Below are 18,019 nucleotides of genomic sequence, written 5' to 3'. Positions count from 1 at the left end.
AACAGGTTTCCCCAGGGCCGGGCTCAGCAGGGCTCTGGGGAGCGCGGGGGCGGGGTGCGGGGCCGGCGCTCGCGGCGTGGGCTCGGGGCGCTGGTGGCCGCGGGTGCGTCAGTGCGCTGCGCTCTGCCCCGCAGGTGACTGGGCCGGGGCCCCGCACGCGGACGGACCATGGTGACTTCCCCGCTCCGGGGACAGCGGCGGCGGCGGCAGGAGCCGGAACCTCAGCGCTAATGGAAACTGGGTGCGCTGCCAGCTCGGCACCTCCGCGGGGGGGAGGCGGCGCGTCTCCAGCTGCTGCCCGGCCCCCGCCAGCGGACGGGAGCGCGGCCGTCGGTGGGCTCGGCAGCCGGAGCGGGGCGGGCATGGAGACCGCTGCGGTGCCGGAGAGGGGCCCGGCGCCTGTCCCCCCTCCCCGCGGGCCCGGCGCCAGGGAGCCCAGAGCCGGCCACCTGCGGTTCCTGCGGAGGAGCGTGGTGGACTCGGACCAGGAGGAGCCGCCTCTCGAGCTCTCCGAGGCCGAGCCGCGCAGGATCGTCCTGATCTCCAAAACCAGGAGGATCATTGCGGAGAGGGCTAAGGAGCGGCACGGGGAGGCCGAGCTCGAGCCCGCTGCGCCCGAGCCCGCAGCCGAGCCCGCAGGGGCCGCCCCCGGGGTGCCGGCCGCGGCCGAGGAGCAGAAGGAGCCGGGCAGGGATGCGGAGAGGAAAGAGCCGTCGGACAAAGACCAGAGCAAGTCCAAGAAGGAGGAGCCCGAGGAGGAGGCCGACATGAAAGCCGTCTCCACCTCCCCCGATGGCCGGTTCCTGAAGTTTGACATCGAGCTCGGCAGGGGGTCCTTCAAAACTGTCTACAAGGGGCTGGACACAGAGACCTGGGTGGAGGTCGCTTGGTGTGAACTTCAGGTAAGTTGGGCTGGTCCTGGCCACCTCTCTGCTCTGAGCCCTCCTGGCAGCTAAGGACACAGCCTGTGCCATCCAACGACCTGCAAACGCAGCCTTTAGAATCCCCACTGCTGATCCTCCTGCGTCTAACTATAGCTCGAGGTTTTCATTGGCTCAGAATCTGCCACCTTATGTAGGCTCCTGCCTGCCTTAACCCCCTGAGCACTGGGCTTGATCATTGAAATTTCTGGCAATGTAATGGGCTAAGGATGAGACTGATGAGAAGGTCAGGAGTTCTTCCCTTGACTGCCCAAAGATTGTCAGAAGAGGCTTCAGTGGGTAGTTATGTCTCTCAAACTGACACTTGAGACATCCGTAACTTGATTTAGCAGGAGTCTAGCTGTAACTTAAAAAATACATAAAAGATCTTAAAATACAATTGCAGAAAATAGATTTACTTCCTTTACAAATCTGAACACGGGGGGTTGGAGGTCTTGGGTCTCTTCCCACTGAAACCTCCTATTTTGAAAGGGTTATTAAGCTGTCACAAACTCATTCTGAATTGAAACTTGGGAAGCACTTTCTAATCAAACATGGCTTATATTTTTTTTGGCCATATCTGAGTTAGTCTTTCAGCAAAGTCAAAAATTTGTGGATTTGGATGTTTTTTAGAACAAATGCAACTGAAGTCCCCCCCCCCCCCCCTATATCTCTATTTTTTTTTTTTAAGCCTTTGAGCCCTGTAGGGTGAAATAGTACATTAATACAACTAATTAAAGGCCTGAGACTCTTCAGTTTCTGGGCATAGACACTACATTCTTTTAACTATTCCTGTAATTCTTTATATTTTTCATACAAACTTATATGCACCACAGACAATGTGGGTTATACAAATTGCAACATGATGTACCCCAGTTTTTTTGGTGAAGTTTTTGGTATCTGTTTCCTGACTCCACCTAGGTTATTAATATACATTGACATGAGACCTAAGCTGTTGTGACTTTTTCGATCCTTAGGTTTTTTTTCTTTTAGTGAGATCTTCTTTCTAGACTACCTCTTAAACTAGGTTGTGTTGTATAGATTTTGCTGGGGCACTGACATCTGTACCTCAAATTGAGCCATGGCACTAATCCTGCATTCCTTGTGCACCCCAAACTCCCACTGAATACAGGATCAATCCTCCTACTATAATAGTGTTTAAGTACAATTAGTAAAGGATAGAGAATGGAAGCCCTGATTCTGAAAATCAATGTAAACTCTACTTTGTCTCCTGTGGTAGGCAGACGAGTGGACATACAGCCTTACCACTTTGGTTGATTTTATTGTATGGTATCTTGTAATCCATTGCAACCCCATATTGTTTAATTAAAAGTATAGGGAATACTTATCTCAATTTTTTTCATTTGAATTTCTGCTTTTAAGAGCCAGTAAAATAAAAGCAACTTGCTTTACTTGTATTGCTGGGTTTTTTAAAGGGCTGCAGAGCCAGTATTGTGGTATATTGCAGCAAGAGAAGTAGGAAAAAAGGCAAGATAGAAAAGGTCCCAGTAGCATGTGGGAGACTGTACAAGAAACAGGGGAGAAGCTGCATAATTGACAATTGGAGAATTTGTCAAGCTGCATGCTGCTGGGAGGAAAAGAGAAAGCATCATCCCAAGCCAGCTTTGTCATTCCGGTTTGGGTTAGGTTGGAGGGTGCAAAATATTAGTGTGTGTAAGTTTTTATTCTAATAACTAAAGGTTAATTTAAAAATATTTTCTAGATGTTCTCTTTAAGTGAATGTTTGGATATAATGAAAGGCCAAGATCTGACGATCTTATTGTGGCCCATGTTGTGCAAATTCTGTCACAACAGAACAGTCACAGCAGTTTGGAATTCATTTTACTGTCAACTTTGCTTTAACTCTGCTTTATTAGAGTAATATTTAAATCTATAATAGATTGACTATCCATAGCTGCTTAGAAAGGTCATTATGTCAGAAAATAGATACTTTACAAATTGTAATCGTCTGGTAATCTAAATCCTCCATGAATCTTTACAATTGGGTACAGTAAGCTACACTGTGAAATTTCACTAGTCTGTTTTTACCCCTCATTTTATTTGGGTAGGAGAGCTTGAATGTGCTTCTTTTTTGGAGAAGGTGTTAAGAGGGTTAAAAGCCAGATTACCCGTATAGCTCAAAATGTCTTTTATGGAAGAATGATATGTAATCATTACTTTGCCTTCCATTATAAACCAGAGGTACCACTTGTTTCAAATCTGATGGAGCCACTAAACATTGTTTCACCTTTTTCCACAGACTTCTTTCTATAATTGAGAGGTCTAATTTTTGGACTAGACAAATACAGGAAAGGTGATAAGAATTCATCAGGGTATTTCTGGCTGCCACGTCTAACAAATCAGTGTCAATTAGTTGTATAGATTTGACGGTAATGTTGGAGAAGGGTCAGCTTCCAGGAGATGTCAGATTTTCAAGTTACTTTTGAAACTAGTTTTGGATTACTGAAGTGTAACTGAGTGGTGGCTGCAGGGTTTTGTTAAATATATTTTTTTAGTGTCAGGCCTATGTTCTCAGCCTTTATTTGCAAGAGAAGCAAATAGCTAGCATTATACATTGATGGAGTTATGTATTACATTTATAATCCTGAGTTACATGCAGTTTATGTCTAAGATCGACATTTCTAAGTAGTCATGCTTATTTACAACATTTTGAACATTTCTACATGTACCTGGTCAATTATACTTGGTTCTGTTTTTACTTCTCTATAGAAACATGGTCAGTTGCAAGTGGCAACCATCAATGATACAAAACCATCATTACCCTACAGTTGAAAACATAAAATGTCTATCCTGATATTTTCATAGCGCAGAAAGCAATTTTTACATTGCTGAATTTGAATGTTACATCTGTAGATTTCTTTTAGGGGAAATGCACACGTGTACTTGTCTTTTTTTCCCCAGTGAGATACCTACATTTCCATGCTGATCAGTTGCACTCCTTCAATCTTGGTTACAATACGTACAGTCAAAATCATAAATACCGGGAGGTTTTTAAAGGTATGATCATATCACAATTATACATGAAGCTTAGAGAATGAGAGCCAATGGAACACCTCTGCTATATGTAACTTGATTAGCTTTCAATGAAGATAAAGTAGGAAAGAGAAAAGTTCTGCTTTGGCAAAGTGATGCAGTAAATGATACTCTTCATGTCTCTAACTTGATTTTTCTAAGGCTGACCCACAAGCATGTACCCCTAATATATTTCAGTTTATCTTCTCATAGATTGAGTTTCCAAGCAGCCATCACTCCTTTGTCCTTGCTCAGCTTTTTTTCAGTCCAATCATGGTTTGTTTGTTTTTAAATCTAGATGAAAGCTTTGTGAGCCATTTTTGAGATCTCTGTATACTACACCACTGGAAATGTTTTTCAAGAAGTTGATTTTAAGTGAACTTTAACTCCAAAGAATTATATATTTATTTTGTAGTGTAACTATGATTGAAGAGATGGGCTAAAGATGTAGAATTGGAATCCTGGATAGGTTCAGGTTAAAAGTTGAATTGAAACTAGGGTTTCAGTTTGCCTGAGCAAGATATTAAGATTTTAGCCAAATCTTAACTAGAAAATAGACTTCTTTACTATGTTGAATCTAGCCTGGAACTTAAGTATTGGCGATGGTATTTGTGTGCTTGCTGAAGTTTGAAAGGGTTCAGGTTCTTGTTTTTGCCCTCCTCTAGTTAACTGGTGGCACATTGCAGCTGTATACTGAGAATTCAGAATAGCCATATTTCAAAATGCTGTGCCTTCTAACTATAATCTCCGTGTATGAGCAAGGAATGTTACAGTTTGCCAATACGCAGGTTAAACATTCTTTTTGGATAGATGCATGCCGACGAGCTTGAAAATATAAGTCCCTTTTTGGGACTTGTAGAAAAATTCTGGGGGAGGCCATGTACAGACCTACATCACTGAGTAGTCCTCACTAGTGCTCTTCAGTTCCTATTTTGATTCTGATCACTGAGGTTTCTACGTAGAGCTTCTTTTGTTTGTTGTGCCACTGTTGCAAAATTAGTAGGGAAAGAGGACATCCTTTGCTTGTCCTTCTTTCAAAGATGAAAGGATCAGAGAAGTGGCTCCTTATCACCAGTGAACATTATTAAAGCACCCCCCTCCCACTTAAAATGGTTGTCCAAGGCCAAAATCTTATTTTGACTCCCCCCTCTTAATTACATTTTGAAGACCTCCTGTACCTATATAAAAAAGTCCACTAACAGGCTTGGCAAGCTGGTCAGATAATGTCAGTTGACTACCAAATATTCCAGCAAGAATCCCCTACTGTAGGTGTCAACAACCTACCATTTTGGTTGCATCATGGTGCCATCTGTAGCAAGCCTACTTAAATGTTGTGATCACTCACTTTACTACATGCTAATGCCACTTGTGGGGGGAGGAGGGAAGGTAAATAAATTAATTGCAAGTTGAACATCTTGATTGGCTGGAATTTTCTAGAACAAACATTGTATGTATGTTTATTTGGCCTGGTATACAAAGTACATTGCTGTTTACAAAGCATATTAAACAAGATAAAAGAATGTACCAGCCCCAAAGAGTTTACAATCTAAACCGACTAGACAAATATACAGAAATTAATTCAGAAGGGAGTGGGAGAGGGAGAAGAGGGTTCAATCATTAAACCTCCACCCCAACACAAAGAAGAGATTCGCAGCCATTAAGCTGCTTGAAGAGTTGGCCTAATTATCATAAGTGCATTTAAAAATGACTTTCTTCTTTTATAGTTGTTATGTGTTTAATTTCATTTTTCTGTAGCTGTTCAGTCTGGAATAACTTACGTTTAAATGCTAAAAAGTAATCATTCTTTCTCGTATAATTTTGTTGCATTTTCTGAGCTGAAATAGTTCAGATAAGTACACTGCTTTTTGTAACTAGGCATTAGGATCTATCAAAGGCTAAGCCTATTGGTGAGTATAAAGTCTTTTTCTTTTATGTCACTGTTCTAATAAACTAGTGCTTTAAAATATTTCACGTACGTGTGTGTGTGTGTGTGTATATATATGTATGTGTGTGTGTGTATGTATGTGTGTGTGTATGTATGTATGTATGTATGTATGTATGTGTATATATATGTATATATAAAATATAATTTTTTTTTTTTTGACCAGTCAAACGCCCAACCCTCTCCACCAATGTGTCTGGACTGCATTGGATATATTCTAAAGGCTGATACATGCCTTACTGAAATAATTGACTTGATTAGAAATGTTTCAGAGTAGCAGCCGTGTTAGTCTGTATCCGCAAAAAGAACAGGAGTACTTGTGGCACCTTAGAGACTAACAAATTTATTTGAGCATAATCCGAAGAAGTGGGCTGTAGCCCACGAAAGTTTATGCTCAAATAAATTTGTTAGTCTCTAAAGTGCCACAAGTACTCCTGTTCTTTTTGATTAGAAACGCAACTCAGGTGATTCATGTTACCCTGAAAGGAAAGTCATGGCATTAGTCTGAATTAAAGAACTGTAAGCACAAGTTGCAATATTTTGAGAACCAACAATGTTGATTTTCTTTTATACATTTGTACTCCTTTGATATATTCTTTCCATAAGAAGCTCATGCCAGGTTAGCTGATGACTAACTGATTTTAATATTGTGTTTTTCAATATACTACTGTTGCACATGAGATTAGGTTTAAGATTTTAATTCAAAGCATTAACTCTGGATCCATGTGCATTTGCTAATCTTTGTTTCCAAGGGTGATATTTGTCTTTAAAGCTCAGCTTACAATTTGGAAACTGAAAATTACTTAAATGGAACAAATCACCTACAAGAACGATCATGTATTAATACCAGCTTCTTACTTTTTAATGAAAGGAAGACATAGGGTTTATCTTTCATTTAATTAAACATTTAATGCTGAGTAGTAGAAAATATTCAGCATGATGCTAAATGGGACCACTCTTGAATTATTAAAATGTAAGAGGAAAAAAGTTCAATACATGCAACGAAATGTCAGTGTTCCAATTAGTCTTCCAAATGCTAACGAAGGCCTTGATCCTGCAAGGTGATCATGTGGGTGGAATCTTGTGTTTGTGAGGAGCCCTATTCAAGGGAGGAGGTCACTGAATGGGCAACTTTAATAGTTGCAAGGTAATTCTTGTTTGTATATCATTGAAGGTGTGTTTATGATATCTCCAATTAATGAGCAGCCACAGATATAACTCAACAAACTGTTACATTATCTGAAAAGTGGTTGAAGTGCAACTGTCTATTCTGGATAGAATAGTTTTTCGTTGTTGCATTAGCTTGGTGTTCGTACAGCTCATAAAGGCTGACATCTATTTCATTTATTGACTCGGGGGGAAAGGCTGTAGATACTTAATAGGCTAATACTATCCATTAAAATGACTTCATAGTCTGAATTAGCAGGACTAGTTTAGAAAATGTTCTTAGTGGAAGGTAGGGAAACCTGCATCTTGGGGTTCTAAATCTGTATTAAGACTTTCTCAATAACATTACAGTAACTTTCAACCAGACTAGCTTTATCTGAACTTCACAATAACTCTTGAAAGGGTGACTTCTATTAAGTTCTGATTGTTAGTTAATTTAATGGAACTTCATTTTTGAAAGAAATAAGTCTAAATTTTATTTAGTATGTTAATATGAAAACAACACTCGAACCTGTACAGCATAAAGTGTTCACATGTTGGTATAGCTGTCAGTGCCGTTAGAAAGCTAGGTAAAAATGTGGTATTAAAATACCAATAAATTAGATTGTCTGTCTTTGCTGGGTTTGAGAAGCATTTAAATTGAAACCCATAGCAAGTAGAGCTGAGCCAAATCTCAGATACTTACTTAGAATTTAATTAAATTTGACTTATTATTTTCAAGTGCAAAAATAATTTTATATATTTTAAACAGCTAGATATATAGAGAGTGTGATTGAGCTGGAAACTTAAATTCATAACTTTGCTAGACACTAAAATTCATGGGCTTAATAGAGACCCTGGATTTATGGCTGATTACAACAATCTGTAACCCACTAACCCTCCTTTTTGTCTTACGACCACGAGGGTATAAACGGGCCACTTCACTTTGCATGGTCCCTTAGAATATGTACTATCTTTTCAACCTTGTATTTAGCTGTGACACGGAGTACCTTTCCCAGACCTGAGGAAGAGCTCTGTGTAGCTCGAAATCTTGTCTCTCACCAACAGAAGTTGGTCCAATAAAAGATATTGCCTCATCCTCCTTGTCTCTCTAATATCCTGGGACTGATGTGGTTACAACACCCCTACATACAGCTATATATTTGTCTAGTAAAAACATACACTGTGGATGTATCTGAGATTTAGTCTGGTGAAATATAGATAAGAGGAAAATGGGTGAAAGTTACTACAATTTTGTCTGCAATGAACTCTGCCTCCTTTGCTCATGTATTGTCCATAGTTGGTAGAGAAACATTTTTAGGCCTAAAGCATAGCTGCAAGGCTTGTTCTGCTCTATGTAAACTTTTATGCAAATATTTAATGTGCTAATTTGCGTATTTACAAATCTGCATATGACCTTAAGCTTATGGTCAATATGCTCTTCCTTGAGCAGTGGTGAGGATGGGACATGGGAACAAATCTTTGTAGCTTGGGCTAGGATAGCTACTTAAAGCGGGTGAAAGGGTCAGTCTGGGGAGTAACTGGATGAGTAGCTACTGGAACAGCTGGAGGTTAAGGAGCTCTAGATGAGGCTGCTGCATGGGGGGGCAGTAAATGCAGGGACTCCTGGATGATTTGGTGGGAATAGAGGGTCCTGGGTGCTACTGGAGGGAATGGTAGAGCTCCTGGGGTGCAGTTGACTGCTCATTCAGGGGTTGTGGGTTGGGGAAAGCCTAGTGTAGCGGCCTTCAGGGATCAGTGAGAGGCAACTTGAGGCTAGTATTGGGAGAGGGGCGGAGGGTGTCACCATCTTCTCCAGGCACCTTCCCCTTTCTCTCCAGCTGCCATTGGCATCTCTGGTCTACTCCTTGCTGGCACCAGCAGGAGCAGGGTGCCTGGTTGTCTGCTCGGTAGGTGCCAGTAGCTTCTAGCATCCAAAAAAGCAGAACTGTGGATGGGTGATATCTGAGCTGGGCTGTGGGAGTATGGACATAGCTGCCAAATGCTTGACTGTCAGGCAGGATGTGATGCTGGGCAGCCCTGCAGAAGGAGTGAGCTTCAGTGCTCTGAAATGTGAGTGGTTCAGTCAGTCGGTGTGTGGAGAATACTGGAAGTGTCCATTCAGGAATGTGGAGTTAGTATCTTGTTTTCCGTTTAATAACTAAGTTTGGAGGTAAAAGTGAAGCTAGAGTTGCAGACCCATCACTGCTTGGAGTGCTGTGCATACAGCTCTGTAAAGAATACTAGGGTTAAACAAGCGTGAGTGTGGCTTCCTTCCTATCTACCCCCTAATGTCTGGGGGCCTCTACCAAAGTCTGGACGAAACGTGGCTGCAACATGGGTTGGAGGCCTCCAGAGTTAGAGGAAGAATAATCCTGTCCATCTCTTGCTGCTGCTACCCACCTCTGAGACTGAGTTATAGGGCGTAATGAACCTCTGGCCTGTTGCTCCTTGGGCAAGGTGGGTTGATTACAGAGCAATTTAAATTGTGATTTAAAGGAGCAAGCAAGAAACCTTGGTTTAAAAAAAAAAATCAATTTTAATTGTGTTTTGCATTTGTACTTTATTTTCTGAAAGAGGTGGATTCTCAGTGATTGGTAACCATTAAATTGTGTTGATTTACAACTAAACATAGCTTTGCACTAAAGTGATGCTTCTTTTTGCTAGCCAGGATTATGCACTATATCTACATTTTTTTCATTTTATTCAGACTCTTAATTTTTTGTTTTTGTTATGGTAGAAAATTGTGAATGATGCATTTTTTATTCACTAGATTAATTTTTTTACCTGTAATTTGTGTCAAGCCCTATTTGGATGGAAATTCAAATTCAATTAATAAAGCACAAAAACAGCATTTATTAAAATTATGTATCCAGCACCTTTTCTCAAAACATGTTTTGCTTTTAAAACATATATTAAGCAATGGAAGTATTATTGGTAGTTAATTAATTGAACTGATTATTTGTGATCAACATGTCTTTCAAGGTTTTAGAACTAGTAGATCTCATCCCCTTGCACCTATATTTTATTAGTACGTTGGAAGAGGAAAATAAGATTTCCTGCTTTTTCAAATCCCACTTGGTTTCTTAGCTTAGAATGAACTAGTCTTTGAACTGGAACTAGCTGAATAGACTGGAATGCATATTCTCTCTGCACCTGCAGAAGAGGCTACTGCTGTCCAAAGCTGGTTTAGTATTTCAATAAGCTCTGATTCCAGGTCATTAGCCAATGACTTCCCCCAGTTCAGTGATTTGACTTCAAAACTTGGCAGCAGGTACGTACTACTTAATTTAATTTCTTTGTATTTAGTGTAAATTATTTTAATATTTTATAATAAATATGAGCCTTAACCTAGGTTGTCAATTTCAAATTTAGTATTTAAAAGGTTTATTTAAAAAAAAAATCTGATTTAAAAATTTGTATCCATGTTGTCCCTAGGCCTAGTTTGGGGTTACCAAGGAGTGTAGATTCTTCAGTGTCCACTCCTGCAAACCATAAAAGGCTCATCCGGCCTCACCTTGAAGGATGAGGCTAGTGGTTAAGGCACTAGCTTCAGACTCAGGAGACTTAGGTTCAAGTCTCAACTCCACCATAGCCTTCCTCTATGACCTTGGACATGTTGCTTAGTTCATGTGCCTCAGTCTCCCTCTCTGAAATGGGGATAATAGCACTTCCCAACCTTACCAGGGGTGTTGTCAAAGATTGTGAGGAACTCAGATACTACCCTAATGGGGGGCCATATGAGTACCGCAGATAGCAATATCCTTCCCTACACCCCCAGGTGGGCACTGTGAAGCTCTCCTGGGGCCTCTCAAAGCCAAACTCTCATGTAAACCTTTGGAGGAGAAACTGACAGTCCTGTGAAGCATTAGGATATTTGGAGGTAGGGGGTGGGGCCCAGTCTTCGAGTTGAGAAACTGACTCCCCGCAGTCTGAATAAAATAGGCTTGTGTACCACTTTCAGTCTAGTCAGGTCTCTGAACCAAAATAGGTTAATGGTGACTAGCAGACTTTAAGGCTTGTGGGAGTTCAGGGGTGCTGAGCCTCAGGAAAGGGGCTTATGAGCCTTTCGGGGGCTTAAGAGAATTCTCTCCTCCTGCAGATTTGTAAACCCACAGGAAGTGGGGGAAGGCCTGCTGATGGTCCTGGGTTGTGCTCTTGCAGACCATTTCTTCCTGCAGACCTCAGGATATGCATAGAGAAAGAAAAATGGCAAAAGCATAAATCTTGGAAGGAATCACGGGGTCTTCCTTCCCCACTTCCCGTGAACCTCCTTTGGTTTGCATCATGGAAGAAGCCCAAGCCTCATGACCCTTAAGTAGCTGTGACCCAGCGACCTCTTGGTGCCAACTGGCAGAGGGGGTGCATGGGGTTTTACAGGGATCCCCATGGTCAGATATATGCATAATCACATTCACTAAAGCAGGGGTCGGCAACGTTTGGCACGCGGCTCGCCAGGGTAAGCACCCTAGCGGGCTGGGCCAGTTTATTTACCTGCTGACGCGGCAGGTTCGGCTGATCGCGGCCCCCACTGGCCGCGGTTTGCCGTCCCGGACCAATGGGGGCGGCGGGAAGCCGCGGCCAGCACATCCCTCGCCCGCGCCACTTCCCACCACCCCCATTGGCCCGGGACGGCGAACCGCGGCCAGTAGTGGCCGCGATCGGCCGAACCTGCCCGTCAGCAGGTAAATAAACTGGCCCGGCCCGCTAGGGTGCTTACCTTGGCGAGCCGCGTGCCAAACGTTGCCGACCCCTGGACTAAAGGGTGGCATGTGAGGTCTCTATTGAGAGCCAATAGCCCAGTAGTGGTCATAATCACTGCAAAAGCATGTACGGATAAGATTAAGGAGTTGGGTGTCTATACTGGAAATTATGGTCTTAAGGTCTTCCAGGTGAGGCAGGTCACCAGGAGATGACACACCTTGGACAGTCTCCTTTCAGACAGCAGGCAGGAGACGCTTCTCACTCTTGTTGGATTGTGTGTGTTGTGCATTGTCTCTCTCACACTAGGCATATTTGTATACTGAGCCAGATGCTGATTGCAAAATCTACAAGAAAGGAATAGACAGGAAAAAACAACTAGCAGGGGGGTGTCGTGCTTATGACTAAGATCAAAGAATTAGTCTGATATATCAGAGGGTGCAAACAGACACAAGATTTTTCTCCTGGGAGGCATGACTTGTCTGATGAATGGAAGATCACAGCCAAGTCTGTCTGGAAGGACTTTGGGTGAGCATTACTCTGTAAGACAGGAAAGTAACTAGTTAAGTAAGCCTAGGTTCTAGAATGTGTTATGATTTTACTTTATTTGTAACCATTTGTTTCCAATACTTGTGCTTGCTGTCACTGGAATCTCTATATTTTGTGTTATAAACTTTCGCTTGTTTTCGCTATAAACATATCTAAGTGCTGTGTGTCAAGCAGAGTGGTGATTTGAGGTGGAACTGGTAAGCTGGGGTATATTGCTTCTTTGGGAGAAGCAGATCTGTGAGCACTGCCAGTGCTCAGTGGAACAGGGGCTGGACCCTCCAGGGAGAAGACACTCAGAGAGCTCAAGGACTGGAATGTGCCTATTGCTAACTTGTAGAGAGAACAAGACCTGGGGAGGTCTAGAGAGGTGTGCTTGTGTTGCCTGTGGCCGATAGCGTTGGTGACCTGACCCTAGGTAGGCACAGACAAGGCTTCCTCACACTAAGGGCAGATGGTAACATGGTGCTTCACTGTCCTGGGTACCCCCCGGGAAGCATCACAGAAGTGCTCGGGAGGGTGGGAGGGGAAACTCCCGTACCATTCTCTAGGAGGCTAAAGCGGCTTGTTGCTTCCACACGTAAGCCATGGGAACTTCGTTGCTTCCTGCCCTGCTCTGGTGTCTTTTGTAGAAAAACAGCCACTAACAAGCCTCCCCAAGGATTGGTCTATGTTTTGAGGTCTGACTCATCAAGAACTTGGACTACAGACTTTTTTAAATGGCTATTTAGGTCTCTAGCAGTCACTTGATTTGCTCCAAATAAGCACAGCTTTGAAGTCAATGGAACTGTGCCCTCTTAAACTCTGCTTGCCATGTAAAAATAGTCTGAGCGTATATATGTTCAGATTTAAAATACAAGTGGTGTATATATGGTGACATGACTTACAATAAATTTATTGCGTGCTGAACTGTACACTGTAATGTACCTCTTGGATCCTGGTTATTCGTAGGAATAATGGAAGACTCCTTTGACAGCCATTGTTGTGGGGATACACGTGTTACGGATTAAGCTACCAAGGAGAGAGTAACTGAAGTCCTAATGCCATCTGTTCTTCAGCTGTTTGTGCTATAGAGGGATACAAAACACTTATTCAGGAACTCGAGGAAGATAAGAGAGAGATGGACTCAAATAACATATTTTTGTCTACTTTCTGTAAACTTAGTTTGATCCATGTCCAAATTTGTTTTTATATGGAAAATTATACATTCTTAAAAAGGTATTTGATCCTTAGTGTCTTGTGACTTCAAACAAACAAACAAAACAGGCTACCAGAGTTAGTTTACTTTTCTTTTGAGCAAGATAAACTAATTCCTTAACAGGTCTAGTTCTGAGCATTTTACTCTAAGAAAATGGTTAAATAAGATGTCAAAAGGAAATGGGGCATCCCTCTGTTAAACTGTATTCTTCTTGCAACACCTTAAATCCGTTAACAGATGTACAGTTAACACAATTTCTGCTAACTTGTCTTTAATCCTATATTTTGAATTCTGAAAAACAGCTTTAGTTCAAACTGTTCTGGAAACCAATTGGTTAGAACTAGTTCTTTCTTTACTTGGAATAATTTTAACCTTCATGGATTTTACTAGAAACATACAAGTAAACTTTAATCTGTTGTACTAAAAATATACATAGTATACAGATATCAAAAAGCAATGACTTTTTTTGTTGTATTTTGCCTTTTCATTACCTCTTTGTATGCTGATGGCCTTGACACGATGTGATTCCTCAGTGTAGGCAGTTTCTGTCACTGGCTGCTGATCACCATTGTTTGTGCATCTCAAATACATTAGAATTCATCATGTAGTAGTGATGAAAGGACAGTTGAAGGCATTTTTTGCTTTAGCCAAAAGCAGCAGATTACTTACACTTTATGAAACAGAGAGCTTTAATAAAAAGGAACAAATGCCAGTTTGCCACTTCAGAAATGCAGAGAACTAAATCTTTATTTCCATAAAAAATGTGAAATGAGTATTGCTGTAGCGTGTCCTTGAAATGGATGTATTCCTTGCTCTTCTGGCATATGCTTTGGGGCTTATAATTATGATATTTTGACATATGAAGCAACTTTTAGCAAGGCTTTTCCAATTTGTTTAAATCTTTCAATCAAAGCAGCGTTTTGAGTTGACCTCTGCACTTGATGGAGTTAATACAGCTGAACTGGGTCTGCTAAGCTGAATCAATTTTGTCTATTAAAATAGAACTGTGTAGGAGAAAAACATGAAAGTCAGAGTTGACATACTATATTGTGCTGCAGAACTATACTGGTTTATTCCTTGTTGAAATATTTGGTAATGTCTAGATCTTGTAAAAGTACGTTGATTCCAAATGTTTGTTTGCATTGTTTTTGCTCTTCATTACTGAATTAAGGAAAATTGCCATTTTGCATGAATTTGAACTTGCTTTTCTTCCATTTCATAACAATGCTTCCTTTTGTCTTGGAAATTGCATTGCAGACAAAGCAAGTGTTGCATCAGTAAAACAGACTTGCTTTTCTCTCAATCAATCGCTATAAAAGCCTATACTGCCCTTGACTTCTAATGGAGGACAAGAGCATGTATCTTTCTGGCAAACAAAGCAATTCTACACAATTATGTTAATGTTTTTGCCATGTTTCTTTTGGGAAATTTTAAGATTATATGTAAAAATATGCATTAAACATACCAACCACTATTCCTTTGCTTTTATGGATGTGATCATTTGTCTCAGTATAATACTAGGTATGATACAAACCAGAGTGTGTGGGGAGGAGTAAAATGAGCTGGCAAGAGCTAGCTGGACTGCACATTTGTAGCCTGTTGGTGGTCTTGGATCTTCATTCTGTGTTCTGCCTTCTTTGTTACGTCCCTTTTGATATACAGTAACTCCTCACTTAACGTTGTAGTTATGTTCCTGAAAAATGCGACTTTAAGTGAAACGATGTTAAGCGAATCCAATTTCCCCCTAAGAATTAATATAAATGAGGGGGTTAGGTTCCAGGGAATTTTTTTCACCAGACAAAAGACTATATTATATTATATTTTATTTATTTTTATTACACACACACACACACACACACACACACACACACTACAAGTGTTAAACAAACAATTTAATACTGGTACACAGTGATGATGATTGTGAAGCTTGGTTGAGGTGGAGGAGTCAGAGGGTGGGATATTTCCCAGGGAATGCCTTACTGCTAAATGATGAATTAGCAATTGGCTGAGCCCTCAAGGGTTAACTCACACTCTACAAGGCAGTAGGAATGGAGGGAGGAGAGGCAGCATCTCAGAGGCATTTCCCCTCTAAGTACACTGCCTTGTTAATTAGATCAGCTTGCTGAGACCTCAGCTGCTGCAAGCTCCCTCCGTCCTGAGCCCTGTTGTGTGTCCCCTGCTCTATGGAAGATGGGGTAAGTGGGGTGCAGGAGCAGGGGGGAGGGGGGACACCCTGACATTAGCCCCCCTTTGTCCCCCCCCACATCAAGTAGGAGTCTCGGGGAACGGCTCCAAGGCAGAGGGCAGGAACAGCACATGGCAGTGGGGGTGGGAGGGACAGCTGCAATTGCTAGCCTGCTGGGCAGCTGCTGCACAGGGAACTTAGGGAAGTGGGGAGCTGATGGGGCAGGGGGGTGCTGCCAGTCCACCCTGGTTCCAAGCCCCCACCAGCTAGCTGCAACGGGCTGCTCTTCCTGCAAGCAGTGGACAAAGCAGGCAGCTGCCAAAGATGTTAGAAGGGAGCATTGCACAACTTTAAACGAGCATGTTCCCTAATTGATTAACAACATAACAATGTTAACTGGGATGACTTTAAGTGAGGAGTTACTGTACAAACATTCTTCCGCCCTACCCCTTCCAGTGTGTAATATGCACAATAACTCCATGCACCATCTTTCATGGATGTGGTAAGATTCCTGGCAAGTTGCACTCAGGGCTAGTCATAGCACGAGAGCTGTAGGTTAGAAACTTAAACATGCAGTGAAAGGAGGGCAAAAAGCAAAACAGTCCATTTTTTAAAAGATGTTTAATCTAAGGTCCCATGGGAAACGTGTTTAATTTGACTTATAAAATTCCAATATCAACTTCACAGGAAAGAAATGCACCTTTCTAAATCCCCTCATTCAGACAAGAGAGGGCTCTCACTGAAATCTAGCTCTCTGGTTTGTAGCAAGCTCCTGAACTGGACTAAACTCTCATGCCAAACCAAGCTTCTAAGCAATATGAAACTTCAGAGTTACAGTGAGTTTCTGAGCTATCCTGGCCCTCCCAGGTTGAAATGATGCTGAGTTATACAAAACTCCAAAACTGGAATTTTGGTCTGCTTCAGCCCTTAGGAGCCTTCTGATTAGACTGGGTTCCTAAACTGGAGTGAGTAACTCAGTGCTGGAGCAGGCTTTTAGTCCTTTTATCTACCTTAATAGTTTCTGGCCAATTGGGTCCCTCTATCCACTGATCTAAAATGGTCCCATAGTGAGCCATAAATACTGCTGTCTTTCCTGGGTCAAGACACTCAGCAAACGTTATCTGCAGATAGAATTACCTTAGTCTGTCTTTCAAAAGAAGGGCCATTAGAATGAGGATAGGAGAAAACAATCCTGTTATATGTATCCAGCAGTTGAGTTGTTTTTTCCAGTCTCTCTTCTAGGACTCGAGAGAATTTAACAGAAATAGTACCCATTGAACCCTTTCAAAGACCAGTCCCTTAGTCTTCCATTCCCTGACTGCTCCATCATACTGCTCTGTGAACAAATAGACTACAAAACCATACTGAGCAGCAGTCCGTGCATCCCACCTATAAAGAAGAAAAAACTCTGGCCATAGTCAGAGCACAGAAGGGGGTCATGGAGTGCAAGATTTCACAATAATGCTGATAACATTTGGCCTGAGATGGATTAAACTATTATTTAAAAATCTGTATTAAAATAAAAATCTCGTAAGTGGCCATCTGTTGGCTGTCAACTTGCCTAAATGAGGTGTGCATTTTTGCTTTTAAAGCTGAAACCTTCTAACTCTGAATTTATTTTTTACATAAATTACAGAAATAGTTGGGCTCATCTGCCATTGAATGACCTGCACACTGGAAAGTTATAGGGAATCATTGACGAACGTGCCTTTTAGTTTTCTTAGTCACATCTTTCACAGAGGAATGGGGGGCAGGGAGGGGGAATCTACTCTGATGCAGTGTCAAGTTTCCATTCTCACCCATGATTTTCTTCATCTGGTTTAAGAGAATATTTCTTCTAATGTCTTTGTCTCCAGTCCTACAGACACTTAAGCTGGTGCTTCCCTTAGCACATGTGAATAATCTATTGACATCAATGATCTTACACATGTGCATAAACATCTGACTGTTGCAAGACTGGGACTATGCATTCATTACTATTCAATTCAGTAACCCACCCACGTTCCCCTCCACCAAGGTTGTTAAGTTACTGGACAGCAACTCGCTTGATAAAAATACCAGCCTTCATGTTAAAAGATAACTTGTAGGCAGGAGGCACAAGGAAAAATGGGCAAGAGGGAAAGACTCTCCTGGTATGGGGGATGCTGGTAAAAGACATGTGACCAGATCTAAGTTTTTGAGTGAGGAGCATTAGTGCCACACCCACTGAGCATCACAGCAAATACACGGCTTGCTAGCCTGTTAATGAAATCCCTGTGAGATGGATGGTGGAGCACAAATGCCTTTGCACACAGGTGTGGAGAGGAGTGTGGCTTTAGTGGTGCAGAGTTGGGTTTGTTACAGACTCT

General features: G+C 41.9%; 1 protein-coding gene across 1 annotated transcript in view; it reads left to right on the top strand.

The window, feature by feature from the left end:
- The first annotated feature begins 230 nt into the window (after positions 1-230).
- WNK2 (WNK lysine deficient protein kinase 2) overlaps positions 231-18,019 on the top strand; it is a 176,401-nt gene continuing 158,612 nt past the window's right edge. Inside the window, exon 1 of the mRNA XM_065407824.1 lies at positions 231-902. Within this exon, the coding sequence (XP_065263896.1) occupies positions 231-902 (672 nt within the window). The remainder of the gene's footprint in view (positions 903-18,019) is intronic.

This window comes from Emys orbicularis, chromosome 7 (assembly GCF_028017835.1).
Source record: "Emys orbicularis isolate rEmyOrb1 chromosome 7, rEmyOrb1.hap1, whole genome shotgun sequence".
Classification (NCBI taxonomy): Eukaryota; Metazoa; Chordata; order Testudines; family Emydidae; genus Emys; species Emys orbicularis.
Note: the sequence above shows the minus strand (reverse complement) of the source record. Positions and strands in the feature narration are given on the sequence as shown.